The sequence below is a fragment of the Hypanus sabinus genome, chromosome 2, assembly GCF_030144855.1.
Source record: "Hypanus sabinus isolate sHypSab1 chromosome 2, sHypSab1.hap1, whole genome shotgun sequence".
NCBI lineage: Eukaryota > Metazoa > Chordata > Chondrichthyes > Myliobatiformes > Dasyatidae > Hypanus > Hypanus sabinus.
The window spans coordinates 162,503,860-162,530,372 of record NC_082707.1 but is presented as its reverse complement, the minus strand read 5'-3'; the positions used below and the strand labels follow the sequence as shown (position 1 = coordinate 162,530,372).

Below are 26,513 nucleotides of genomic sequence, written 5' to 3'. Positions count from 1 at the left end.
GACCTTCTCTGCAGGCTTTGCTGGAGGTCACAGCATTTCTATCTGTCTGGAAGAAAATTAGGCCTATGGCTGGATGGACAAATGGATCAGCAATTCAGGAACAGCTTCTTCCCCTCTGCCATCTGATTCCTAAATGGACATTGATCCCTTGAACACAACTTGAATTTTTAAATATATATTATTTTTTTTTGGCATGATTTTTGATCTATTCAATATATGTATACTGTAATTGATTTACTTATTTTTTTTTCCTTCTATGTTATGTATTGCATTGAACTGTTGCTGCTAAGTTAACAAATTTCACGACACTATCCAGTGATAATAAACCTGATTCTGATTCTCTTTTGGCCTTCCTAATCATCTGCTTCAGTACTTCCTTGCATCCAAAACTTTACATACTCTATGTTCCTTTTTCCTTTCTGAATAAAGTTAGGACCTCTCGGGTCATACAATGTTTATTTACCTTAGGGTTCCTTGCCCCACTCCTTACTGAAACAAGCTGATTTCAAGCTCTTGTCAGGCAGCAGTTGCTCCCAATCAATCCCCTTTAGTTTCTGTCTTATCCAGTCATAATATGGCCTTCCCCCCCATGACCAAGATCCAATTTTATACTTACTCATAATTATTGAGTTGTGCTTACTTTTTCCAAAATGCTCACCCGCCATCAGGTCCGTCATTTGGCTTGGCTCATTTCCCAAAACCAGGTCCAGTATGTTCTGTCCTTTGGTTGGGCTCTTCACATATTGTTTCAAGAACCTCTCTTTGATGCACTGAAGAAATCCTGCCCTAGCTAAGATTCTTGTATTAAGGAAGCACCACTCAATTCTGGGGAAGTTAAAATCCCCTATTATTAAAATCTTGTTGTTTCTGCACCTTTCCATTATATCTATGTATCTGTTCTACCACCTCTTCTTTCATCATTGGGCCTAAAGCCTGTAAATGCTCACCAAACAGCAGTAGCTCAATATCATCTATGCAAGGGGAATTAGTGATGGTCAATTAATGCTCGTTTTGTTGATACCATACATTCTATGAAGAATGACATTATTCAAATGGTAGATCAGGACAACGGTCAACCTTTCAGGCCAAGCCCTTTCATCAGGAGAACTTTTGAAGGGTCTTGGCGGGAATGTCAACTGTTTACTCTTTTCCATAGATGCTGTCAGGCGTGCTGAATTCCTCCAGCATTTTGTGTGTGATATTTGAAGTGTAGTTAATGGCACACCAGAGGCATGTGAAAGAGCCAAAAGTGAGATAGCAGTGTGATACAAAAATTTGTCTCAGCACTTGAGTTATGAGTGTTTACTTTGGCTTGTTAATGAGTAATTAGACAAAATGCAAAAGCATGCCAGTGGAGGACCAAAATGGCTGATATGCCTCTTGCCCAAAAACCACACCATCACATTAGTCATTCACTGTGAAACCTAAGCCAGTAATATTCAAACACCAAGGGAATAAAAACAAACAAGGAATCATCAAAGACAAGAAAATCTGCAGATGCTGGAACTCCAAGCAAGAAATCACTAACTTCCAGATAGGAAAGATGAGATCAACTTCACTTGCCCCAATACTGAAGTGGACTCACTTTCGAGGACTTTCATCTCAGGTTCTTGTAATTTATTGCTCATTTTATTAATATGTATTTTCATCCCTCTCTCTTTTTGTTTTTGCACAATGTTGCCTGTCCTGATGCGTGTGGTCTTTCATCGATTCTATTGTTTCTTGTATTTTTTTGTGATTGTCCACAAGAAAATGAATCTCAGGGTTGTATATGTTGACACAGATGTACCTTGATAAAGATTTTCTTTGAATCTAAATACATACTTGGTTGTAAAGAATCTCCAGCCCTAATAAACACAAGCAGCATTATCAACCACATCAAATCACTGTCGATGTGTTTGCAATGGAATTTATATCATGCACAAATACTTCTGTAGATCTGCTTCTATCTCAGTTGTTTTCCATCTCAGTTCAACTCTCTTCCCACCCCCACCCAGCTGATCAGTACAAGCTTTTTTATTTTCGAGTTTGCATTCTCTTAAAGCCAAACATGCTTTTTGTCTTAGTCATTCCATTGAGCAAAGAACTATAAAATACTTTTTCAGTACAATACTCATACACTACACAGGCAAGGAGTTCAAAGTATGATTTTTAAGAAATTCATTTTAATATTTCATACCCAAGTTACAGTACAACAGTAATATTAAATTGCAAACTTTCTTAGTGTCTAAGCTTATATTAAAAAAAATACCACTGATCAAACTCAAATGAAAGTTACATACAATAGTGTAACAATTTTTAAATCAGAACAATCTGTAGTATTCAAATACAGTATTGTAAAATTATTAAAAGCATTGCACATGTAAAACCAAACAGTTCAGATATTCTCAGCTTCCCATTTTCAACCTGAGTTTAAGAATATTCCATCTCCCAAAATTAAAGCTGTAAAATCTACAAATTAAATCGTTTCTCTGCTTCATCAGTGATGATTTCTCCAATGGCCAAGGATGAGGTTGCTGCAGGTGAAGGTGCATTTCGAACATGAAGAACATGGCTCCCAACAGGTCCAGAGCCTCCATCAAACACAAAGTCATCTACCAGATTACCATTTTTGTCCAAGGCTTGTGCCCTTACTCCAGATGGGCCTCTGTAGAAGTACAGCAAATCAAAGAGGTTACATACCATATAGTAACATACAAATCAAATAACTTTAACTGTAATTCTCTTTAAATAGTCTAATGTTATTGTGTCCTAATAAGTTCAAACATCAGATTATACCAAATGATGCATTACGTTTTCTGTTTCAGTGAACCTGAGAATTTTAATTCGAACTATATTGTGGACATTAATTTTATGTTTTTTATATTGACTCAGCTGTGAATTAAATTTATAAATCTGTTTGAAGATAGCTTCAACATAAGAACATGACATTAAAATTGAACAAAATATTAATACTGAGCTTTATGTTACAGATTTGAAAACTTAAGTCTTTTCAAAATCTTATTTTCATCTACATTGGTCCTTAAATATGCTCTTATGTTCTGGACAACAGGATAATTTAGGTCAGGCACTCCTAATAGAACTCAATGTGATGACGATATCAAATACAGACTACATAGTTTCCGAGTGTGAATAGTTCTCTAAACTTCTCTCTTCGAGGTTGTACTACTACTCTAAGTCTGTAGGTGGCTCAACAGACAACCAGCAAAGCCACTTAATTCATTTGTGCCTCATAATGAAATGCAGTGTATATATTCCTCAATACCATTTGAAAAATGACAAAGAGCTCTCACAGTGATATTCCTCTAAATACAACCTGCCTGGTTATTCACTTCCATTTTCAATATTAGTTTCATCAAAACCGAGACATATTTTGACAAGGAACCTATATTAAAGAAGGTTCAAACTCATGTTTTGGCTTCGGCACAGTATCAAGGTGGTCATATTCAAATCACAAATTACATTAATTGTGTCCACCTCTTAGAATGTGTTGATGTTTGAAGTTAGTCAGATCTATTATTCCTTTCTTTTAGCATTTGCTGTTAGTATGTACATTAACGAATTTGGGAATTTAATGCTGCACTCTGACAGTTCCAGCTCTCAGCTGGTAAGCAATTACTTTACCTTCTTCTATTGTCAGAAGGTGCTGGTCTAGCAAGAGCTGCTCATTTCAAGCTGAGCCCACAGTGTTCGTTATAACCCTGTCTGCTTGTGAAGCTGATCTCTCACACAGAACTGGAAATGTCCTAAACTTGTCAATGAGTGACACCTGCTGGTAACAGTCCTGCGATTGCTGCAAATTTTCAATGCACTTGTACTGCTAAATGATAGAAAGCTTCTTGAGACTAAAACCCCGGGGAATGAACTTGCTCAGTTTGGCACTCCAGGGTAGGATGATGCTAGACACTACATTTATGTTACATCTTACTTCATGGAATCTTTATTAATTAATTGGCAGACAACACAAATAATAGTGACCACCACAGGAGTTCTTCTACTCACCAAAACACAGTAAGAGAACCGTTCATGAAATTACATTAATTGTAACTACATAGACAACAGGCATATCCTGCTCATCACACAGATTTAGAATTTTTAAAAATTTCTATAAACACTCATGTAAACAAAAATATATAATTGAAGTTAAATTTCCTTTCAATAACAGTCCCCACTTATATTACAAAGTCTGTAAGTCTATCCTAGCTGTACCAGTTATGGCTGAAACCAACTAATTCAACAAAACTATTGAATGGTCCTTGCTTTTCTAACACAACAAATGATGTTTATATGCATCTCACCAAAAGAGAAACCTTGACAGAAATCTATAAAGTTTGAGTGAAATCATATTCACCAATATGGACTAACTTGCAACATTAATGATGGACACTCAGACTCTTCCAAATCCATCACTTATCCAGTTTGATAGAGACTTTTCCATGAGGAAAACATATTTTTGGGAAGGATAAGTGGGTGGTGCTTTTCAGGCTCATGTCATCAGCATGCATAAGAGCCAATCATGTTAGCTCCTGTTTGCATTAATCAGAATAGTGAAGTACAAGATTCACCATACTGAGTTCAATCAGGACTCTGCATATTTGCCAAGTGCATAAGGTACCTACAAATCTAAGACAAGTACCCAGCTCACGATGATCTGGCCTCGTCACCAGATATGCATCTGGGAACAATGTAAACTTCTGGTATAACCAAACACAATCTGCATCACAGAAAGTCTGAAAATATTATTATTGTAAGGGCAGACATTAATGATGAAGCATAGCAACACTTTTAATGTGCCAATACACACTCTGGTCAATTGGGAGAAAAGATTATCAAAATGTCAGATCTGACAAACTCATGGCCTACAGTGCGGCAGTGTTCTTTGCCCTCCTATAAACTTTTGAGACCTGGACGACCTACAGCATATTGACCATACATTTCGAGGCACTGAAGAATTACCACAAATATTGTCACCTCATTTCTATGTTACTTACACACCTAATACCAGACTCCTGGAATAGACAATCTATTCCAAACCATGTCATGGAAGCAATTATAAGACTCAATAATGTGCTCAAAGTCCTTGAAGAAATACAACATCCTTGACTTAATCCACAAAACCTGAGTGGAAGTCTAATTCTAACCCTGAAGAGGCTAATGAGAAAAATACAAACTCTCCCAAAGATGGAGCGGATTGAGGCTGATGGAGTGTGAAGGTGAGTAAGTACTGCATGAGGTGGTCAGACACAGGGCTTTTGATGCATGTCCTTGAGGATCTCAGCACAGTTTGCTTACTCCTCCTCTACTTTCAGTGTTTGGGTCAGAGCCTCCCCAGAGTAAGTGAAGATGTTGTATTTCTTCAAGGACTTTGAGCACATTATTGAGTCTTATAATTGCTTCCATGACATGGTTTGGAATAGATTCTCGTAGAGGGTTAGAATGTAGATACAATATGTAATTAATTTGGCAAATTAAATATGGCCACATTCAGTCGTGCTGATCCTTCAGTAACTCATCCACTTATTGTCTCTAAGTGTTACTCTTGAAAATACAAACTTGTCTGTTATTTTGATATTGACCCATTCTGACTGGTGGTCTGCTTTGCTGGTTGTATATACAAACATCCATTGGCTTTATTTATTGCTGATTTAAACCTGAAATATTAGCCATCATGCATGCCAAGATCTAAAAGTCTCTGAACTTCATCTATTCAATACAGATCTGAAAATGGCACAGTATACATATTTAGTATTTGAAAAGAAAGCAACATTTAATATTTAGCTATCACAACCAATTACATAAATCTTTAACTCAGTATGCCGATGTTAAATATGGCCTCTTTTCACATAAGAATATTATGGAAAAATAGTAGTTAATTGAAACAGTAACTGTTTATTGGTAGACTGCATAATCTCCAACATTTTTGAATACAATTAACTTAACCCAAAACTTTTATAATACTATGTGATCTTCGAATTATAATTGAGTAAAATATATTTATGGAGGAAAGAAATACAAAAGAAGCAGGGAAGAAGTAATAAGTGAAAACATGCAAGACTCAATGTGCATGTCAATCTTTCTCCTTACCTCATAACATCATTGACAGTAAGCTGTGGAATGTACCGCTGAAGCTGTTTCACTTGGGCACTGATAACGATTCCTCTATACATTTCACTTATACCGAATACAATATGTTTCATGGCAAGTTTTTGAACCCCACTGGTAAAGGGAGAGCGAAGAGTTAGCTTTTACACTTCTGGAAATCGTACAAGTTATCTGAAGATACCGATTAGAAACCACATTCAAACTTAAAACACTAAAAACAGTGTTTTTTAAATTAACATATGACCAATTTCTGCTTTGTTAAAATTGTAATTCAAAATACATGGTTAACACCACAGAAACAAAATACGTGATATGAACTTGAAGTTTCTGCAATACAATCCAAAATACAAGGCTTATGTTTTATATACGTGGATGAAGTTACTTGAAGAAGCCCGGGCATAAAGATAACAAACATCTCAGAGCTATTTATGTCAAGTAATTAAAATGACTATTGCAATGTGTTTTTACATTTCCATTTTACCACTAATGAGCAGGTACATGAAAGAATGTGAACAGGGAACTTAACCATATTGTTAGATGATAGGAAGGACAGGCAGGAGATGAGGCATAATCATAGCCAGTGGGATGATTTACAATAGAAAGCAACAAATACTGGACTGAAAGTGTTATATTTAAATGCACGCAGCGTAAGAAATAAAATGAACAATCTTGAAATTCAGGTACAGATTGGCAAGTATGATGTTGTGGCCATCTCTGAAACTTGGCTAAAGGATGGCTGCCATTGGGAGCTGAACGTCCAAGGATATACAGTGTATTGGAAAGATAGGTTAGTAGGCAGAGGGGGTGGTGTGGCCTGTGTATAAGAAATAATATTAAATCATTAGAAAGGGATGACATAGGATCGGAAGGTGTAGAGACTCATGGATTAAGTTAAGAAATTGCAAGGATTAAAGAACCCTAATGGCAGTTGTATACAGGCCTCTAAGCAGCAACTGGGATGTGGATTATAAATTACAGCAGGAGATACAAAAGGCATGTCAGAACCACTGACATCAATGGTTGGGAAGTTGTTGGAAACGATTGTTAAGGATGAGATTACAGAGTACCTGGAGGCACATGACAAGATAGGCCAAAGCCAGCACGGTTTCCTGAAAGGAATACCCTGCCTGACTAACCTACTACAATTTTTTGAGGAAATTACAAGCAGGGTAGACAAAGGAGATGCAGTAGGTGTGGTGTACTTGGATTTACTGAAGGCCTTTGACAAGATGCCGCACACGAGGCTGCTTAAATTACAAGGAAGTTACTAGCGTGGGTGGAGCATTGGCTGATCAGCAGAGAACAGACAGTGGGAATAAAGGGATCCTATTCTGGGTAGCTGCTGTTTACTAGTGGAGTTCCACAGGGGTTGGTGTTGGGACTGCTGCTTTTTAATGATGTGTGAAAATGATTTGAACTACGGTATTAATGGATTTGTGGCTAAATTTGCTGATGGTAGGTGGAGGAATGGGTGGTGCTGAGAAAACAGAGAGCCTGCAGAGAGGCTTAGATAGTTTAGGGAAATGGGCAAAGAAGTGACCCATTAGTCAGAGGGTGGTAAATCTGTGGAATTTGTTGCCACAAGCAGCTGTGGAGGCCAAGTCATTAGGTGCATTTAAGGCAGAGATAGATAGGTTCTTGATTAGCCAGGACATCAAAGGGTATGGAGAGAAGGCAGGGGGAGTGGGGATGACTAGAAAAATTGGATCAGCTCATGATTGAGTGGTGGAGCAGACTTGATGGGCCAAATGGCCTGCTTCTGCTCCTATATCTTATGGTTTTATATTGTCAATGTTGAAAAATATGCTTTCATATTATGGATTTCATAGTTTTGTTCTACATATGTCGGAAATCTTGTGATACCTGTAACTTATTGCTTCTCTAAAATCATGCAGGTCAAAATCATAAACTTTGTAACCTTCGCGTTTAAATGCCAAAACTGCATTGGGTCCAAGCCAGATGCTCCCATTCATTCTTGGTGTAAAGTGTACACCAAGAAAAGGAAACTTTGGATCTGGAACCTAAAAAATAAAGGACAACTTAAAGAATTATTATAGATATAGACAGGGAATTAAACAAAGACTTTCCATTTTGAAAATCTAGTTCAATATTAAAAAAAATAAAAGAACTGGACACAAGTTCTGACAAAATGCAGTTAGTTAAATGGTATGGAGTTTAGCAGGTTAGGCAGCATTTTACTACAAAGGCTGACAGCACATTGTCTCTTACTGCAACAAACCTTCCTCTTGTTTATAAAGGTCCTTTAATTGAAAGTGAATATTTTCAAAATTTTAAAATGGCAGAATTGCTGATTATGAAGAAGGTTGTTGAAGGAATTGGCAGGTAACAGATCTGATGCATATATGGGCAGAAATATAGCAGATTAAGTTTAATCTGGGCAAGTGTGATGTTGCACTTTCAGAGGTCAAATGCAAGGGGAATGTATTCAGCAAATGGCAGGATGTGCTGAGGGATCTTGGGGTCCAAGTCCATTGCTCCCCGAGAGTGACAACAAAAGTAAGAGAGTGGTAAAAGCAGCATATAGCAACACTGTCTTCAGTCGGGCCATGGAGTACAAGAATCAGGAAGTCATGTTTCAGATATATAAGACTTTGTTTAGGCCTCACTTGGAGCATTGTGCGCAGTTATAGTCACTCCATTACAGAAAGGATGCTGAGGTTTTGGGAAGGGTGCGGAGGACATTCACCAGGATGCTGCCTCGGTTCATGTGAGTATGAGCCATAAGGCGAGGTTGGAGAAACTTGGATTGTTTTTTCCTGGAGCTTTGGAGGCTGAAGGGAAATCTGGTAAAGGCTTATAAAATGATGAGAGGCATAGACAAGAGTCTCTTTTCCCATACAGTAGAAATATTAAGTACTAGAGGACAAAACTTTAAGGTGTTAAGGGCAAGGTTTAAAACAGATGTGCAGGGTGGTAGAATAAGTGACATTTAAGAAGCATTCAGACAGGCACATGAACATGCAGGGATTGGAGGGACACACATCATGTGCAGGTTTAGTTTAAGCTGGCATCATGGCCAGCACTGCTGTCATGGGCTGAAGGGCCTGTTCCTACACTCTACTGTTAACAGCAATTCAGTACGAAAAAAACAATGAACCCAAGAGACACCAGATTCAAGTGCACATTTCTATTTACATTAACAATTTTAAGATAAAGAATATTTGTAGTTCAAATATATAAACTCAGCATACAATTCCACAAGTACATATGTGCGTCCAATTATTACTATTTATGAAAACAACATACAAAAATGAACACCAATTTATTTCAAAGATATATTTAAACTAAGAATTGGAACAGAATGTGAAACTATAATCAAACTATGCCATTTGTGAATGTTGAACAAAAAGTGTAATTGTAACAATTTTAGAAAAATGTAAAAATATGAAATCTTTTATGAAATTGATCACATCTAATTAGATTTATTAAGTGTATCTCAAATACTTACAGGATAAATGTTCCCTTTTACTAAGTAGTGCTTCTCTGGTTTTAGCATCAGGTAATCTCCTCGAAAAGGCACTATACGCGGATCATAGCTACAACCAGATTTCTGTGAAAGCCTATCTGAATGGAGACCTCCGCATGTCACAACATACCTGCACTGTATCGCAGTTTTCTGCTTAAAAACAATAATATACCAATGAAATATACCAAACAAACTGACATTGTGGCAAGTGTATTTAGATTAGCTTTTTTCCCCTTTAATTGTTTTTTAATTAGCTTTGAATTGTAATGAAATCCAAGTTCTTATTTATTAAAACCTATGGCACATTGGGTCCATATTGTCTCCTAGCAGAGCAAAAGCATCAGTTTAATTTGCCCTCTCTATTTTCCCTGTAACCTTCCAATGTATTCTCTCTCAAATGCCCATTGACTTCCTTGTTAGTGAGCTAATTTACAACAGCCAGTTAATCTACCAAAATATTTTTGGAATGTAGAAAGAAATCCATATGGTCATAATGACTATCACCTTTGGGGTTACCCAGAGCCCCATCACTGGTGAAACTTTCACTCATACCTCTATCCTCTCCACTCCATCAATTTGCAGCCTTCACCCCACCCCCACAATAAATTTCTGTCAGCCTTTCTAGTTCTGAGCTCTGCAAACAGCAATCTCCATTGACAATGTGCTCACCTACAATCTCTTTCCTTGTTGATTTCCACTGATTTGGTACCTTGCAATATGGTCTCAGGTCACACTAAATTTGCAAAATCCTAGGAGTCCTTCATTGAAAATGTAATTCTATGGAACTTGCCATGAATCCCTCTTCTCAACTTGCACCAGCTCATCATCTGCTCTTATGCATTTTCTTGCAAAATTTAACTACATGCGTAACCATTCTCCTGATCTTCCAATGTCTCCTCAAAGTCTGAATTCTTGATTTATAGAGTCATAGAACACTATAGCAGAGAAAAAAGACCTTCAGCCCATCTAGTCCATGCCAAACTATTAATCTGACTAGTCCCATTGACCTGAACCCAGACTATAACCCTACATACCATCCTCCATCCATGCACCAAAACAAATTTCTCTTAAATGATGAAATTGAACCTGCATCCACCACTTCTGCTGCCAGTTCATTTCACACTTTTACAACCCTCAGAGTGAAAAAGGTTTCCTCATGTTCTCCTTAAAACATTTCACCTTTCATCCTTAACCCATGACTTCCAATTCTAGTCTCACCCAATCTTAGTGGAAAGATCCTGCCTTTACCCTATCTATACCACTCATAATTATGTATACCTTATCAAATTGCCATGAATCAAATTTCCCTTGGGATCAATAAAGTATGTCTGTCTGTCAAAGTTCACTCTCCTACACTTTAGGGAACAAAGTTTTATTCTATTCAACCTTTCCCTAAAACTCAGGTAGTCAACTCCTGGCAAGATCATTGTAAATTTTCTCTGCACCCTTTGTTGTGTATCAACTTGCAACACACAGCTATGATAAAGGTTCTGTAAATTTATAACTTATTGCGATATCTGACAGAAATTTACCTAAAAGTTCACACTTGCTCAAATACTAATGATCAGGTATATAGTAGTTTCAGTTTTCTCAGACTAAGCACATCAAATATTAACAGATATAAAAATACTTACTTTCTAACAACTTGCTTCAACACCTACTACTGCAGTATGAATATTTTTGCTTACTACAGCCATGATTGTTTGCTCTCTGCGGTACGATGGAAAACCTGCACTGAAGTTTATCTTCTATTTTGTGACAAGCACATTGCAACTGTCCGAACATAAAAATGAAGTCCTTTGAACAAGGAAACTTTAACCACACACTGAATTTATGCTCTGATCTTAAAGTCCAAAATACATCCCTATTTAGCTTTCTTTGATGAAGATTCATTGTAGGGTTACAAGTGAAAAATAAAAGCCTTTTTAAATATATAACAAATTTGGAAATATAATAATGAAACTCATTCTGCTACCTAGCACAATAATAGAAATTAAACAAATCTTTACCTTCAGACTCCTGATGGTAATTGGATACTTTAAACCTAAAAAAAATATTGAACTTAGTGCATGGTTTCTAAGATATGTCATGCTCAAGCAATAAACTTAACAATTAAAAATAGCAATGAAGGTTAAACTATCAATCAAGCAAAATAAAACAGATTACTTTTTCTTAGCTAAAGTTATGAGCAAAATATTGTTTTTGAGAAATACTCTTCCTTGAATTTAATTTTCCTAGTTAGAGGTTATTAACTCAGGATCATATATTGCACAAACTGACAGCCATTCACTTTGTATATAAATACCTTATGTATTTATATTTATTGTGTTTTTAAAAAAATTGTGTTCTTTATTTTATTGTGTATTTTTTGTGCTGCATTGGATCTGAAGTAACAATAATTTCATTTTCCTTTCCACCTGTGTACTGGAAATGACATTAAGCAATCTTGAATCTTGTTCCAACTTGTGATCAAAACAAATCCATTTTAAAAGCATTTCCTAGCAGAATAATTATGATGTCTTCTGCAGCATACATCATTTACACCGAAAACTTTAGTAAAGCTTGTGCCATTAGTCTGCTGTAACTCAGCTTGAAATTTGTAAATAACTGTAAGCAAGAATTTGTTAAATGCAAAACCGTATACCCAGACTTCTTTCTCTGCCATAGTGAGGCCAAAGGCAAACCAAATGAACTCTCACCCAGTGATAAGAACAATGAATTGTCCAATTTCAGATAATCTACTCCTTGAGTTCCTTTTCTACTCCTACACGTCCATTCAGTGCCTTAATCCCCTTGTCCATTCTTCACCCCTACCCCCCTTTATTACCTTCCCACAATTGCCCAACATCCCTTCGTTATTTGGTCACATCTCTCCCTCTCATTTACACACACTCGTCATCTTCCCTCTACACTCTCAGTCCTGATACAGGTTCATAATGAGAAACATCAACCTTCACTTTGATTCCACAGATATTGTGTGATTCAGATTCCAGCAGTAGGTACAGTCTCGTGTCCTCATATTAATTTATTGTGTCAGGTGGTCATTTTAAATGTTCCCACATACTTTGACAACATTTCTTCATGTGTCAATCTTAATTAGTGTCTGCTAATTTTATATTTTGCATGACTCTCATTTCCGTAAGAAATACATATGCAAAAGTGCTACAGTAGCTGCAACACCACTCTGACCATGTAAGAACATCAGGGTATAAACTACTACAATGCCAGAACTTTTCAAAATTAACAGAGACCCAGTTAATAAATTTACTTTTTATTTTTTCCTTCTAGGCGGCAAAATACTACCAACATTGCACTTAATATTGACAATATCTAAAACCCTCTTGCACACACCAGAGCAGATGCTTACACCGTGATATTTCTTTGCAACATTTCCTCGGACATCAAGGACCTTAGCCACAAACTAATGAATTTAAGTACTTACACATTCATAAAAATTGTGTGCACATTTCAGAGTCATCAGCTCAGTAGATTCACTCCACAATATAATGTGATTTAGACTACTTAATAACAATTATTAAATTGTAGCTCTCCAATATAAATTATATCCAGAGTGTAGGAGAACAAGGGGCAATTTGATAGGGATATACAAAATTATGAGGAGTATAGGCAGGGTAAATGTAAGCAGCTTTTTCCACTGAGGTTGGGTGAGACTAGAACTAGAGGTCATACACAGGTTAATGGTGAAAGGTGAAATACTTAAGGGTAACCTTAGAGGGCATGACTTAAGGATTGAAGGGCTCCCATTCAGAACAGAGATGTGAAGAGGATTTTTTTAGCCAAAGGGTGGTGAATCTGTGGAATTTGTTGCCACGGGCGGCAGTGGAGGCCAAGTCATTGGGTGTATTTAAGGCAGAGATTGGATAGGTATTTGAGTAGCCAGAGCATCAAAGGTTATGGTAAGAAGGCGGGGGAGTGGGGCTAAATGGGAGAATGGATCAGCTCATGATAAAAGGCGGAGCAGACTCAATGGGCTGAATGGCCGACTTCTGCTCCTTTGTTTATGGAAACATCTTCACTAAGTGGGTAGTGCAAGTGTGGTATGAACTGACAGTGGAAGTGGTGGTTACAAGTTTCATTGCAATGCTTAAGAGAAGTTTGGATAAGTACATGGATGAGATGGGTATGAAGGGCTGTGGACCAGGTGTGGCTCGATAGTACTAGGCAGAATAACAGTTCAGCATGGACTAGACAAGCCACAGGGCCAGTTTGTGTGCTATAGTGCTCCATAACACTATAGAACTCTATAGATGTTCTTTAACTGCAATACAGCTACTTGACCAACTCAAGAGGGTTAATGAGATTTGACAGTTTCCTATTTTACTTTGAAGTATGCCACACGAACTTGATGGCTTGTCTTCTGCATCAAATGGTCAAAAACTGCATTCGAGTTAACCTGTTCAATGGCATGACAACAAAATTGCACTTACCATCTTGACTACCTTCAGGACTTTCTTTAGTACTCTGGAAGTCAGTTACTTCAAACTGTGTTTCTATACTCCCACCCATTTCACAAAAATCTTTTGCATACGATAGGGCCACCTCTCTCCAATCTACAATGCCTGTGTTTGGAGAATCCAAGGCCATCAAACCCTAAGTAACAATTAAGAAACAAAGCCGAATACATAAAAGTTCAATACAACTTATACCAGGTTACTGTGTCACTACTACTGTCCACTACTTATCTTATGTCCTTATACATTAAAACATATTCTCTATAAAACTTTGTGTTTTAGTTCATTTAACAGGTTGATATTTAAAGCCATGAACTTCCACAAACATCAAAATATTTAATATTAAAGTTAAAGAAAATCAAAATGTGCTTCTAACAATACTGAGAGAAAAGTGTGAAAAAAAAGCAACAATGCAAGATATATGATTAGCTCAGACTTATGAGCCAACAATGAAATTTAGCAATAATGGAAAAAAATATAAGATTCCCTACTGGAATTTATCAGCTTGCTACTGGTTATTGAAATAAAAGTCTCCAGAAACTGCAGCAGTTAATGCACATCAGACAGGATGAACCATTTTTTAAAAAAAATCCTGGGAGCCAGCAATTCAATGTGCTGTTTCTAATCAGAAGAAGAAAAAAAAAATCAAGGACATATACTATAGTGTAGATTCTATGATAGAGAGTCATAGAAAATGGGAACAGGCCATTTGGCCATTCAAACATCCTCTTAATGTGATCATGGCTGATCCTGTATCTAAATACCATATTTCATCTCTCTCCTCATATTCCTCAATGCCCTTGTGTCCAATTAACTATCCTTTTCTTAACTATATTCAGTGACTGTGCCTTCACAGGCTTCTGCAGTTGAAAATTTCACGGGAACACCATGTTTTAAGTAAAGAATTAATATATCAAACAGAATCCAGATTAAGATTTTAGAAGAGCTCTATAATGTGAGTTTAAGGAGGAAAAAATAATTTCAAAAATAAGTGTTACCAAGTAAAATGCAAAAGGGATGCAATGTAGTTTTTCATGTTTTTATCACCCTTCAATATACCACAGCATTGGTATATTTGGTACAGCATTGTGGGCCGAAGGGCCTGTATTGTGCTGTAGGTTTTCTCAGTTTTCTGTGTTTCTATAACATGCCAAAACACACTGTACTTACCTTTGGAAAAAAGTACAGTCGATGCTTTGCATTGAGACACTTCAGCAGGGCAGGAGAAAAAAAGATGAGTAGTAGATTTGAAAGGTGGGGGGAGGGGAGGGGAGAGAGAAACACCAGATTATAGGTGAAACCAGGAGGGGGAAGGATGAGGTAAAGAGCTGGGATGTTGATTGGAGAAAGAGATACAGGGCTGGAGATGAGGGAGTCTGATAGGAGAGAACAGAAAGGCCATGGAAGAGAAAGGGGGAAGAGGAACACAGAAGGACACCACCTTATATTCCATCTGGGTAGCCTCCAACCTGATGGCATGAATATTTATTTCTCAAACTTCAGGTAATGACCCCCCCCCACCATTCTCTCACCTCATCCCTTTGCCTGCCCATCGCCTCCCTCTAGTGCTCCTCTCCCCTTTCCTTTCTTCTAGCCTTCTGCCCTCTCCTCTCATGCTGATCCTTTTCCAGCCCTGTATCTCTTTCACCAACTTCCCAGCTCTTTACCTCATCCCTCCCCCTCCCAATTTCACCTATCACCTTGTGTTTCCCGCTCCTCGCCCCTCCCCCCCACCTTTCGAATCTACTCCTCAGCTTTCTTTCCCTCCAGTCCTGCTGAAGGGTCTTGGCCTGAAATGTCGACTGTTCTTTTTTCCAATAGATTCTGCCTGGCCTGCTGAGTTCCTCCAGCATCTTGTGTACATTGCATGGATTTCCAGCATCTGCAGATTTTTTGTAGTTTGTATTTACCTTTGATTTGTATCTTGATTTTAAAATGACTGTAAATCACAAAAAATAACCCTTTTCACATAGTATTCTTCAGAAAATTTGTGTTGCAGTATTTTTAAGAGGGTAGAAACAAATAAACCTCCATAATGTACTCAAATAATTATCCTTTCTTAGCCTGGCTGGAAAAGGCAGTGTACAACAATAAACATTCTATATTTGATTCCTAACATTGATAACACAAGTCATAATATAAGGTAATTTTTAAAAAATCCTTGATTAAACACCCTGCTGTAAGATATCCTATGTGGATACTGGAGAAAAAGATGTCTCTACTATGGCTTTGAATTTGATACAATCAATTGTACATTCAAAGAAATGGCTGGTTTCCACCACTCTGGAACTTTCCACCAACATGGATCTATGCATTGTATAGAGGAAATTTGGAAGTATTAAAACATTATAAAAATTTACCCTACAATAGGGCTCTCGCTCTTGGATTTCCTTTGCATTAATAAGTCTCAGGCCTTGGACATTGTTCTGCTGTCCACGTTCAAACAAAGCTTTTAACCGTGGAACTTCTTCTCGGTCAACAGCAACAATAAGCTGCAATAAAAATGAAATTCACAAATCATGTGTTGTCTCTGAAACAAAATCCTGAATGATAAACTACCATTTGATTATAAATTCAACAAGTTTGCTCTTAATCAGTGGAACTTTTCTGTTGCTATTATAAATTAGTTATCTATGATTCTGTGTCTTCTTTACAGGTGGTGGTGGGGAGGAGGGCGAGAGGAAGATATTTCAAGAAGCTTATTTTACATTTTAAAATCTTATATATTTTTATTCAGTATGTGGAAATCATTGTAAATCCAATTGTTCCTTTGGAAATCCCTCAAATAGAAATGTCTGAATTCATCCACCCTGCCATTACATGACAGGGCTAGTTGTTTTCCAGATAAATGGTATACTTACAAGATAAACAGTGGAACAATTTGTCACATAATGAATCGTGTTCATTGACACATAGCAAAGCTATTCTACATTGAGGGCATACTGTTCATTATCTATCATGTCCAATGATTAAAGGAAGCCTGTACAGGAGAGTTTTTGAAGCAGAAAAGCCTTGCCACTGGGGCAGTTCCACACTCTTGACCTCAGAAGTCCACATCCAGTGGTGGAACAAGTGTCACAAACTGGGTCTTCTTTAGTTGCAGTGGATGACCATGGCATCTTCTGTGCCTCGTCATGCCCATTGCTCTCCACACAGTGTTGCAGAATTGACTTCCTGGCCATCCTTATCTCATGGGGAATGAGGCATGTCCCTATCTAATGAGGTACGAGGCCCATCAGCTACCGTCACCTAGTTTAGCTCGCCTGTCGAAGCACTGTACCACTGTGGCATGCAAACAGCTACTTGGAGCAACAGGTTAGAACTGAGCATCTGGTGAGGACCAAAGGTGAGTCAGCTGCCCCAGACTGGACATGACAAGCCCCTTCACCAGAGGCGCTACCCCTCCCTGGAACCCTATACACGTAAGCAACAGCAGGTATCTCTGGTTATTGGATTTCCGTGCAAAGCAGTTTTTCACATCTGAAGCCTGATTTAAGACCATAAGACATAGGAGCAGAAGTAGGTCATTTGGCCCATCGAGTCTACTCCGCCATTCAACCATGGGCTGACCCAATTCTTCCGGTCATCCTCACTCTGTTTTTGGTAGAAATGCAAATGGTGATGAGAGGGTGTACAGGAGTGAGATATGCCTACTAGTGGAAAGGTGTCACAGCAACAACCTGGCACTCAACGTCAGTAAGATGAAAGAGCTGATTGTGGACTTCAGGAAGGGTAAGAAGAAAGAACACATATAAATCCTCATAGAGGGACCAGAAGTGGAGAGAGTGAGTAGCTCTGAGTTTCTGGGTGTCACGATCTCTGAGGATGTAACTGGTCCCAACATATCGATGTAGTTATAAATAAGGCAAGACAGCAGCTATACTTTATTAGGAGTCTGAAGAGATTTGGTATGTCAACACTCAAAAACTTCTATAGTTGTACCGTGGAGAGCATTCTGACAGGCTGCATCACTGTCTGGCATGGAGGGGCTACTGCACAGGACCAGAAGAAGCTGCAGAAGGTTGTAAATCTAGTGAGCTCCATCTCGGGTACTAGCCTACAAAGTACCCAGGACATCTTTAGGGAGCAATGTCTCAGAAAGGCAATGTCCATTATTAAGACCTCTAGCACCCAGGCATGCCCTTTTCTCACTGTTCCCATCAGGTAGGAGGTACAGAAGCCTGAAGGCAGACACTTAATGATTCAGGAACAGCTTCTTCCCCTCTGCCGATTCCTAAATGGACATTGAAGCTTTGGACACTACCTCACTTTAAAAAAAAATATACAGTATTTCTCTTTTTGCACTTTTTAAAATCTATTCAATATACATAATTGATTTACTTGTTTATTTATTATTGTTTTATTTTATTTTTTTATTATTTTTCCCTGCTAGATTATGTATTGCACTGAACTGCTGCTGCTAAGTCAACAAATTTCACGTCACATGCTGGTGAGAATAAACCTGATTCTGATTCCCCTGCCTTCTCCCCATACCCTTTGATGCCCTGGCTAATCAAGAACCTGTCTATCTCTGCCTTAAATGCACACAGTGACTTGGCCTCCACAGCTGCTCATGGCAACAAATTCCACAGATTTACCACCCTCTGACTAAAGTAATTTCTCCACTTCTCTTTTATAAATGGACGCCTTTCAATCCTGAAGTCGTGCCCTCTGTCTGAGACTCCCCTACAATGGGAAATAACTTTACCCATATTTAATCTGTTCAGGCTTTTTAACATTCAGAATGTTTCTATGAGATACCCCCACATTCTACTGAACTCCAGCGAATACAGCCCGAGCTGCCAGACATTCCTCATAGTGTAACCCTTTCATTCCTGGAATCATTCTCGTGAATCTTCTCTGAACCCTCTCCAATGTCAGTATAACCTTTCTAAAATAAGGAGCCCAAAACTGCACACAATACTCCGTGTGGTCTCACGAGTGTCTTATAGAGGCTCAACATTACATCCCTGCTCTTATAAACTATACCTCTAGAAATAAATGCCAACATTGCATTTCCCTTCTGCACCATTGACTCAACCTGGAGGTTAACCTTTAGAGTTTGCATCTCTGCATTTTGAATTCTCTCCCCATCTAAATAATAGTCTGCCCATTTATTTCTTCCATCAAAGAGCACGACCATACACTTTCCAACATTGTATTTCTTTTGCCACTTCTTTGCCCATTCCTCTGCTCTTAACTTGTTAAGTAGCCTCATGTACAGCACCTTCTCAAAGATCTTCTGAAAATCCAAGTACACCACACCTACTGCATCTCCTTTGTCTACTCTGCTTGTAATTTCCTCAAAAAATTGCAGTAGGTTAGTCAGGCAGGATTTTCCTTTCAGGATACCATGCTGGCTTTGGCCTATCTTGTCATGTGCCTCCAAGTACTCCATAATCTCATCCCTAACAATCGATTCCAACTATTTCCCAACCACTGATGTCAGGCTAACAGGACTATAGTTTTCTTTCTGCTGCCTCCCACCCTTCTTAAATAGCAGAATAACATTTGCAATTTTCTAGTCATCCAGTACAATGCCAGTCATTGCTACAATTCTACAATTGTAGCAATGCTACAATTCTTGTAAATGCCTCTGCAATCTCTCCAGCTATTTCCTTCAGAACCCAAGGGTGCATTTCATCAGGTCCAGGAGATTTATCCACCCTTAGGCCATTAAGCTTCCTGATGATCCTCTCAGCAGTCCTCATAATCCTTTATAGGAACTTGAAATTAGTTGCCTTGCAATTCCTTTGCCAGATGGTGATGTAGCTGGTTAGGACACACTTGATGAATACTCCTGTAAAAAGTTGGTACGGTTGGTGGGGGGGAAGGAAGCCTCACTTGCCTCAACCTCTTGACCAAAGATCCGGTGTTGACCAAAGATCCTGGTGAGATCGTATGTTCTGTCCGCTACCAAAAAACTTTGTTCTCCTAATTCTTTCCATGGAGGAATCACTTGTGTGCAGTGAGTGGTCAGTCTGCATCTTCCTGAGGTTCCTCATCATCCCTATGGTCTTGTCCACATTGAGGCTCAAGTTGTGCTCGCACCATTCTATCAGATGCTCTACCTCCTCTCTGTATGCTGTCTCACTGTCATTGTTGATGAGACCATCCAGTGGTGTGTCATCAGCGAGCTTGATGATTCGTTTTGAACTAGATCTAGCAGTGCAGTCACGATCAGCAGCATGAACAGCAGTCGACTGAGCAAATGGCCCCAGAGGCACTGCTGCTCAGCATTATGGAGCTAGAGATGTTTTTGCCAACACATTTAATATTTCAATGTTTTATTCCTAATATTCCCTTCTTTTTTTAAAAAAAACTCCCCATGTCATTTTTCCCCTTACCTAGAGCTGCTTGTACCCCAAAATTCTTTTGTCAACCACGGCTGATTCTCATATTCTTTGATGTTTGATTTTTTTCCCCCACATTGTTGAAGCATATCTGCCTCAATGTATTTGTTCCAAGGCTTACTTATCTGGTACAGTTGGAAGAGATCCAGACTTCCTTTACTCCCCTGCAAGAGAACACTTATACTGTCTATTGATAAGTGGCTTAATGACTACCTCTTCAAATGAGGCGGTCAGTACCATTGCTATCCTTTTGAAACATATTTAACAAAAAAAATAGGAACATCAAAGGTGCAGTTTGGAGGATATGAGAAAAGGAGAGTGATTTTTTGATACACAGCTTTAAGAACTAGAGAGATACGGCAATGATGAGGCTAACAGGATAACAAACAAAACCAGCCTGAATGTTGGACAGAGCCTCTAACAAGACTATTGCAAAAAGATTGTGTTGAAAATAAAAGAAAACACAACTTCTAGGAAGAAACTTGACATTTAGATGAGCAACACCTTGTGTACTGATATTCTTCTGACCATAAACTACTTCCTGCTGTCACAATTTTATTTTAACTTCCTCACTGTTAACCCAATTGCTGATGAATCAATATCACCATTTATTTTTTCAAATTTTTCTCAGAGAATTAAGAGTAAAAAGTAAACTTATTAAATATTCCTATAATATGTATTTGTAACTTTTAACATCTTCAGTAAAGTTTTAATTTAGGACTGAAATTTCCTCCCCAAGGATAGGTTATTGCTTCAACAATTGACCCGAACTATCTATCACATTTGCATAAAATCTGATAAATTTCCCTGCATGAAAGATGTACATCAACAGGAAGAGAAGAATGGAATGGAAAGTGCTCTATATTTATTTATTGAGATACAACACAGAGTAGGCTCTTCTGCCCATTGAAGCTTCATCTTTCAGCATCCCCCAATTTAAGCTTAGCTTAATCACAGGACAATTTATAATGTCCAAATAACCTACCAATCGGTATGTGTTTGGACTGTGGGAGGAATCCAGAGCACCTGGAGGAAACCTATGTAGTCACAGGGAGAATGTACAAATTCCTTACAGTGGCGGGAATTGAACCTGGGCTGCTGGTGGTGTAAAGCACTGTGCTAACCATTATGCTTCTGTGCTACCCGAATCTCATGAAGAGAAAGTAATTCTGCATTAAAAAAAACAATTTGAAAGAAATAGATTGAATTTGCATAATTTATTTCAAAATAAATTTATATCCATTTTTGTTTTGGACATGAATTCTTCCCTAAGGCAGCCAGAAGTAGAAAGAAATATTTTACTGTCAATGAAGAACTCTACTGAGTAGACATTATTTCTAGTGAATTGATAACATTAATCAACTATATTGCTTGTGAATATTCTTATATCTAAAAAAGACATTTTCCCAAACCATGAGGTTTAATTCACTAATTTAGCATGTGAAAGTTTTGAATATTGTATGGGACTGATTATGAAAATTCAGAACTGATAAAGTAAGACAATTTCACAAGTAGCATGCCCCCATTATCAAAAAGACTTATGGTACTGGTTATGGCAATCTATCCCACTGTTAGTACTGCTGCCTTGCAATGCCAGAGATCCAGGTTCACACCAGCCCTCTCTGTTTGAAGTCTGCACATTCGCCATGACTACATCCAGTAGGTTTCCTCCCTCACCCCACAGATGTGCAGGTTGGTCGGTTAATTGATCACTGCACATGCCATTAGCATGTAGGTGAATGGTAGAAACTGAGGAGGTATGCTGAGATTGTGGGGAGAAAATTTCCATTGAGAACAATTCTCTGGAGAATCAAGGTCTAGCATTCTCCTTATCAAGTATCTATCGAGGAACATGAATTTAGTTGCCTTGAGCAATAGAACAACAGGTGAAAGACATATATACAACCAAAAAAAATACTCACTTTACCACATCTTTTATAAGGGATGCCTTTCTTCTCAAAATAAGCATAGCTTAGTTCAGCACCCCGCACACACAGTTTAGCCTTTAATGATCCTGGCGTATAGTAAATTCCACTGTGAATAACCCCACTATTGTGTCCACTCTGATGGAAAGCTGAACAAGATTACAGTGATTAGTACAGAGAGCAAACAGTTAAAATTAAAAACTAATTGCTGTTACAAAATTATACCAACGTAATAACATTGAAGCTGTTCTTTTTATCAACACATGAAAACAACCAGAACACTAATTCTGTGGCATGATATACCTTCAAGTCAAAAGTTAACACTACAGAGCAAGAGATCAGCATCAAAGAGCAAAAAAAAATTAACTTGCTGTTTTCCACTATAAACTGTCGTTGCCTTCCTACAACCCTGCATTTAATGTAAGAAACTGCCAAGTCACCACAGTTTTGTCCAGCTTTTTGTCCTTGACAGCTCACCATTTAACCCAGTTTAAAAGAACAACACTGAAATGCTTCTGCTCTTTCGTTACCCACTGACTTTCTTCCATGAGACTTCTAAACTATATTTTTATATACTGCTGTGACCGTTAAAGTTAGGGATTCTCTTCATAGATGCATTCAGAATCTAATATTAGATCTTCATTTATTCTCAATTTTACAGCTTTTATTGTAAGCTGCTGCTGTTCCAACTCAATGCTGGCAAGAGCAAAACAAGTTTTGATAACACCTGTCACAGACCCTGCCTCTACTGCCAAAAGCCAGGGCAGAGGACACATGAAAGCACCACTATTGTATTGTATGATGTGAAATTTGTTATTTTGTACCAGCAATACTAAACAAAGACATATTATCATAAATTACAAAACAAATAGTGCAAGGAAAAGGAATAATGTGCTGGTTTTCACAGATCCAAGGACCATTCATCAATCTGATGGCAGTGGGGAAGAATCAGCTCCTGAGTTTTCCTCATGTCATACGCCATTTGAATTGGAGACAACCCACCTTCCTTGATCACTGCAGAGTCTAATTCTGGGAACTCTCTTTGCAGCAGCACTGCTGAGCATCTTTGGCATAAAGATTGCAGTGGAAACTCACCACCATCTTCATAAGTGCAATGATTGCTGGTCTAGCCAGTTACGTTCATGTCCCAAAAAATGAACACATTTTAAAAAAATAATTTCAATAGGTACTTTATGTAATACCCTAGTTTAAGACCATGCTTTATTTTATTAATACAGTTATGCTTTTGGGTTTTTTTTTTGCAGATTTTCTCAAAACTCAATAAGTGTTCTTTTAATTACATTACATTATATAACTGAGTATTTCATTTTGTTTAAAATAAAAGTTCAGTTGATTCATAAGTTAGTTTTGTTGTAATTAGCCAGAACTATTTATGGCCAATAAGTTGTCCAGGAAGAAAAAGGGTTATCCATTTTGGAGAGAGTTTAGGATGGAAGAAGGAGAATGTTAGAGGAAAGAAATGGACAACAAACGTAGTGCAGGAACATGGTAAAACACACAGAGAAGTAAATTCGGAAGGATAGAAAAAGATATCAGAAAATCCTTGTGCAGATTTTGATTTCATGGAGAAAGTACAGATAACATTTAGTTAGCTAATTAGTGCATGATCTTGGAGAAAGTTCAACACCTTTTCCTTTGACATTGCGTGGATAATGATTTATGTTTCACTCAGACTGTTCTTCAGCCCAGAACTGTTTATCATGAGTAAATGAAGTGGACTAGACTGATTACAAAACAATGAGCTCCAATGACTATGTGCATGTAATAGACTAATATATACTGTATGTAAAAGGGCCTTTTTTCTTTACTTTGTTATAGTTTAAAATATGTTATCAATAAAAATTCAATCTAAGTTTGTACTGTTGTGAGTTAATTTGTTGCTTCTTGGCGAACAGTAAAGTTGAATGGGTGTGTCAGTATTCATACAAGTACAATCTTATTTTCCCTTAAAGGAACATTCAAACATTTATGTTTTGTGTGTACCTGAATCATATTTACCCTAGTCCTGTCTATTAATTGGAAATGGCCTTCTCATTGTTATTCCCCATGCATTGTCTTATGTTGCTATCAGCTTGTATTTACAGTAATAGTTAATTCATCATAAGCCTACGGTGAGAAAGCTACGTTTACAGCAGCAAAAAAAGCCTAAAGCAAGCTACAATTAAAGAATACATTATTCATACTAGGCCCTCTGTTGGCTGGGGTTGACCATGGAAGTGGCATCCTAGCTGTCTACAGGATACGCTAGCCAAGGCAGTATGATGTGGGGAACAAGCTATTGATCATGTAACGGGCTTCCCCTCTCCATACAGCTAATGAATCCAAAGAAACAGCGGAGTTGCCAGTCAGCATTGAACTCAATTAGGTCTTCCCTAGGAACTACAGCTCTGGATTTTTCATCAGGGTTTAGTCCCGTAACCTTCCCCATAAGGAGCTTTGAGATCAGTTTTCCTTCTCCTAAATGAGCTGCCAACCATGGCTGATGAGTACCATCTGCCTGAAGCAACTGGTTTTAAGGCACCAGTAACTCACCCTTGACCCTTTTGTCAGTTCCGCTGGGTTTAGTAGCTAAACTACACGAGGGCCAAAAGCTGGGTTTCTTCCCACTTTACAAAGACGCACGAGTTGGTAGGTTAATTGGTCATTGTAAACAGTCCAGTGACTTGGCTCAGATTAAAACTGAAGGTTGCTGGGCGGCATGATTCAAAGGGTCGGAAGGGCCTACTTTATGCTGTATCTCAATAAATAAATTTGAGACGCATGCTATTGGGAGCATTTATTAGGTAGTGGGAGCTTATCCCCACTACCATCCCCGCCTATAACAATTTATAAATATTCAGTGGTTCTGAAGTGATCTTGTTTTAAAATAATTGGCAATATAATCATATGGGTACGTCTTTGCTGGCTCACCCACCTGACCTGATTGCATTGCACAAGGTTCATCGCCACAGGCCTTTAAGTTATCTGAAGTAAATGTTCTAACATTCTTTCTTGTTTTCACATTAAAACTTCAGAACTATGCCACTGTCATTTCATCCTCCAAAACTCCTATATTGAGAATACGGGTATTTTCCTGAATCCGACTTCCAAAATCTCTTATTAAAAAATAATTAGCAATGTAATCACATGGGCAGGTCTTTTCGGGTGGTGTGAAAATTTAATTCTATAACTTCTGGTAATTTCTTCATTCCCCCCCCCCCTTCCTTTTCTCTGTTTATCCATTCCCCATTCTGGTTATGCTCTCACCTGTCCATGACCTTCCTCTGGTGTCCCATCTCCTTTCTTTTCATCCATGGTCATTGTCCTCTCCTATCAGATTTCTCCTTCAGCCCTTGACCTCTTCTACCTATCACCTCCTGGTTTCTTATTTCAACACCCCTTCCCCACCAACCAGCCAGCTTCCTCCTCACCTGCCAGCTTGTACTCCTTCCCCTGCCCCCATCTTCTTATTCTGGCTTCTGTTCCCTTCCTTTCCAATCTCGGTGAAGGGTCCTGGCCCAACATGCTAACTGTTTATTACCCTTCATAGATGCTGCCCGACTTGCTGAGTTTCTCCAGTATTTTGTCTGTGTTGCTCTTTTCAGCTTAACCCACTTGACCTGATTGTATTGCACAAGGCATTATATTGATACATTACATTTATTTACATTAGTCATTTAATATGGATAAACATGAAGTTGGTTGTACATAATTGTGTCTTATAAACAGATTGAAGGATGGAAATGTTCAAGTAGAAAATTCTGAAATTTGGGGCTTGTGCAGCAGAAGGTCTTGCTGCGAATGGATGCAGTGATTAAAAATGGAAAGATCACAATAACTTATTGTGCTTTATTCCACAATGTTTGCAATATGTTTGAACTGTAATATGAATGAATATTTATCATTAAAGTGCATTTATCAATATTATTAAGATTTGTTTATGTCTAGAGATATTCCTGTAGCTAGACCCCTAACTAGTCAGCAAATTTACAACATCCTCTTCCCAAAATCTGCCATGAAGAATTCAATGTAACAATTTCACAACAGTATTATACTCACCCACTATGTTAAAATGTTAGCTAATCTTCTTTTAAAAGTAATTTTGGAGCCTATATCTCAGAAAGGATGTGTTGTTTTTGGAGAGAGTCCAGAGGAGATTCACGAGGATGATTCC

At 38.1% G+C, this 26,513-nt stretch overlaps 1 protein-coding gene across 2 annotated transcripts in view; it reads right to left on the bottom strand.

Moving 5' to 3' along the window:
• Positions 1-2,145: 2,145 nt before the first annotated feature.
• l2hgdh (L-2-hydroxyglutarate dehydrogenase) overlaps positions 2,146-26,513 on the bottom strand; it is a 28,485-nt gene continuing 4,117 nt past the window's right edge. The window contains exons 3-10 of one of the 2 annotated variants that reach the window (XM_059958176.1): positions 22,337-22,488; positions 16,422-16,553; positions 14,038-14,200; positions 11,599-11,633; positions 9,572-9,742; positions 7,966-8,123; positions 6,085-6,216; positions 2,146-2,647 (exon numbers count right to left, since the gene is read on the bottom strand). In XM_059958176.1, the coding sequence (XP_059814159.1) occupies positions 2,452-2,647; positions 6,085-6,216; positions 7,966-8,123; positions 9,572-9,742; positions 11,599-11,633; positions 14,038-14,200; positions 16,422-16,553; positions 22,337-22,488 (1,139 nt within the window). In that variant the 3' untranslated portion in view covers positions 2,146-2,451. The remainder of the gene's footprint in view (positions 2,648-6,084; positions 6,217-7,965; positions 8,124-9,571; positions 9,743-11,598; positions 11,634-14,037; positions 14,201-16,421; positions 16,554-22,336; positions 22,489-26,513) is intronic. The other variant, XM_059958178.1, reaches the window with a different exon arrangement.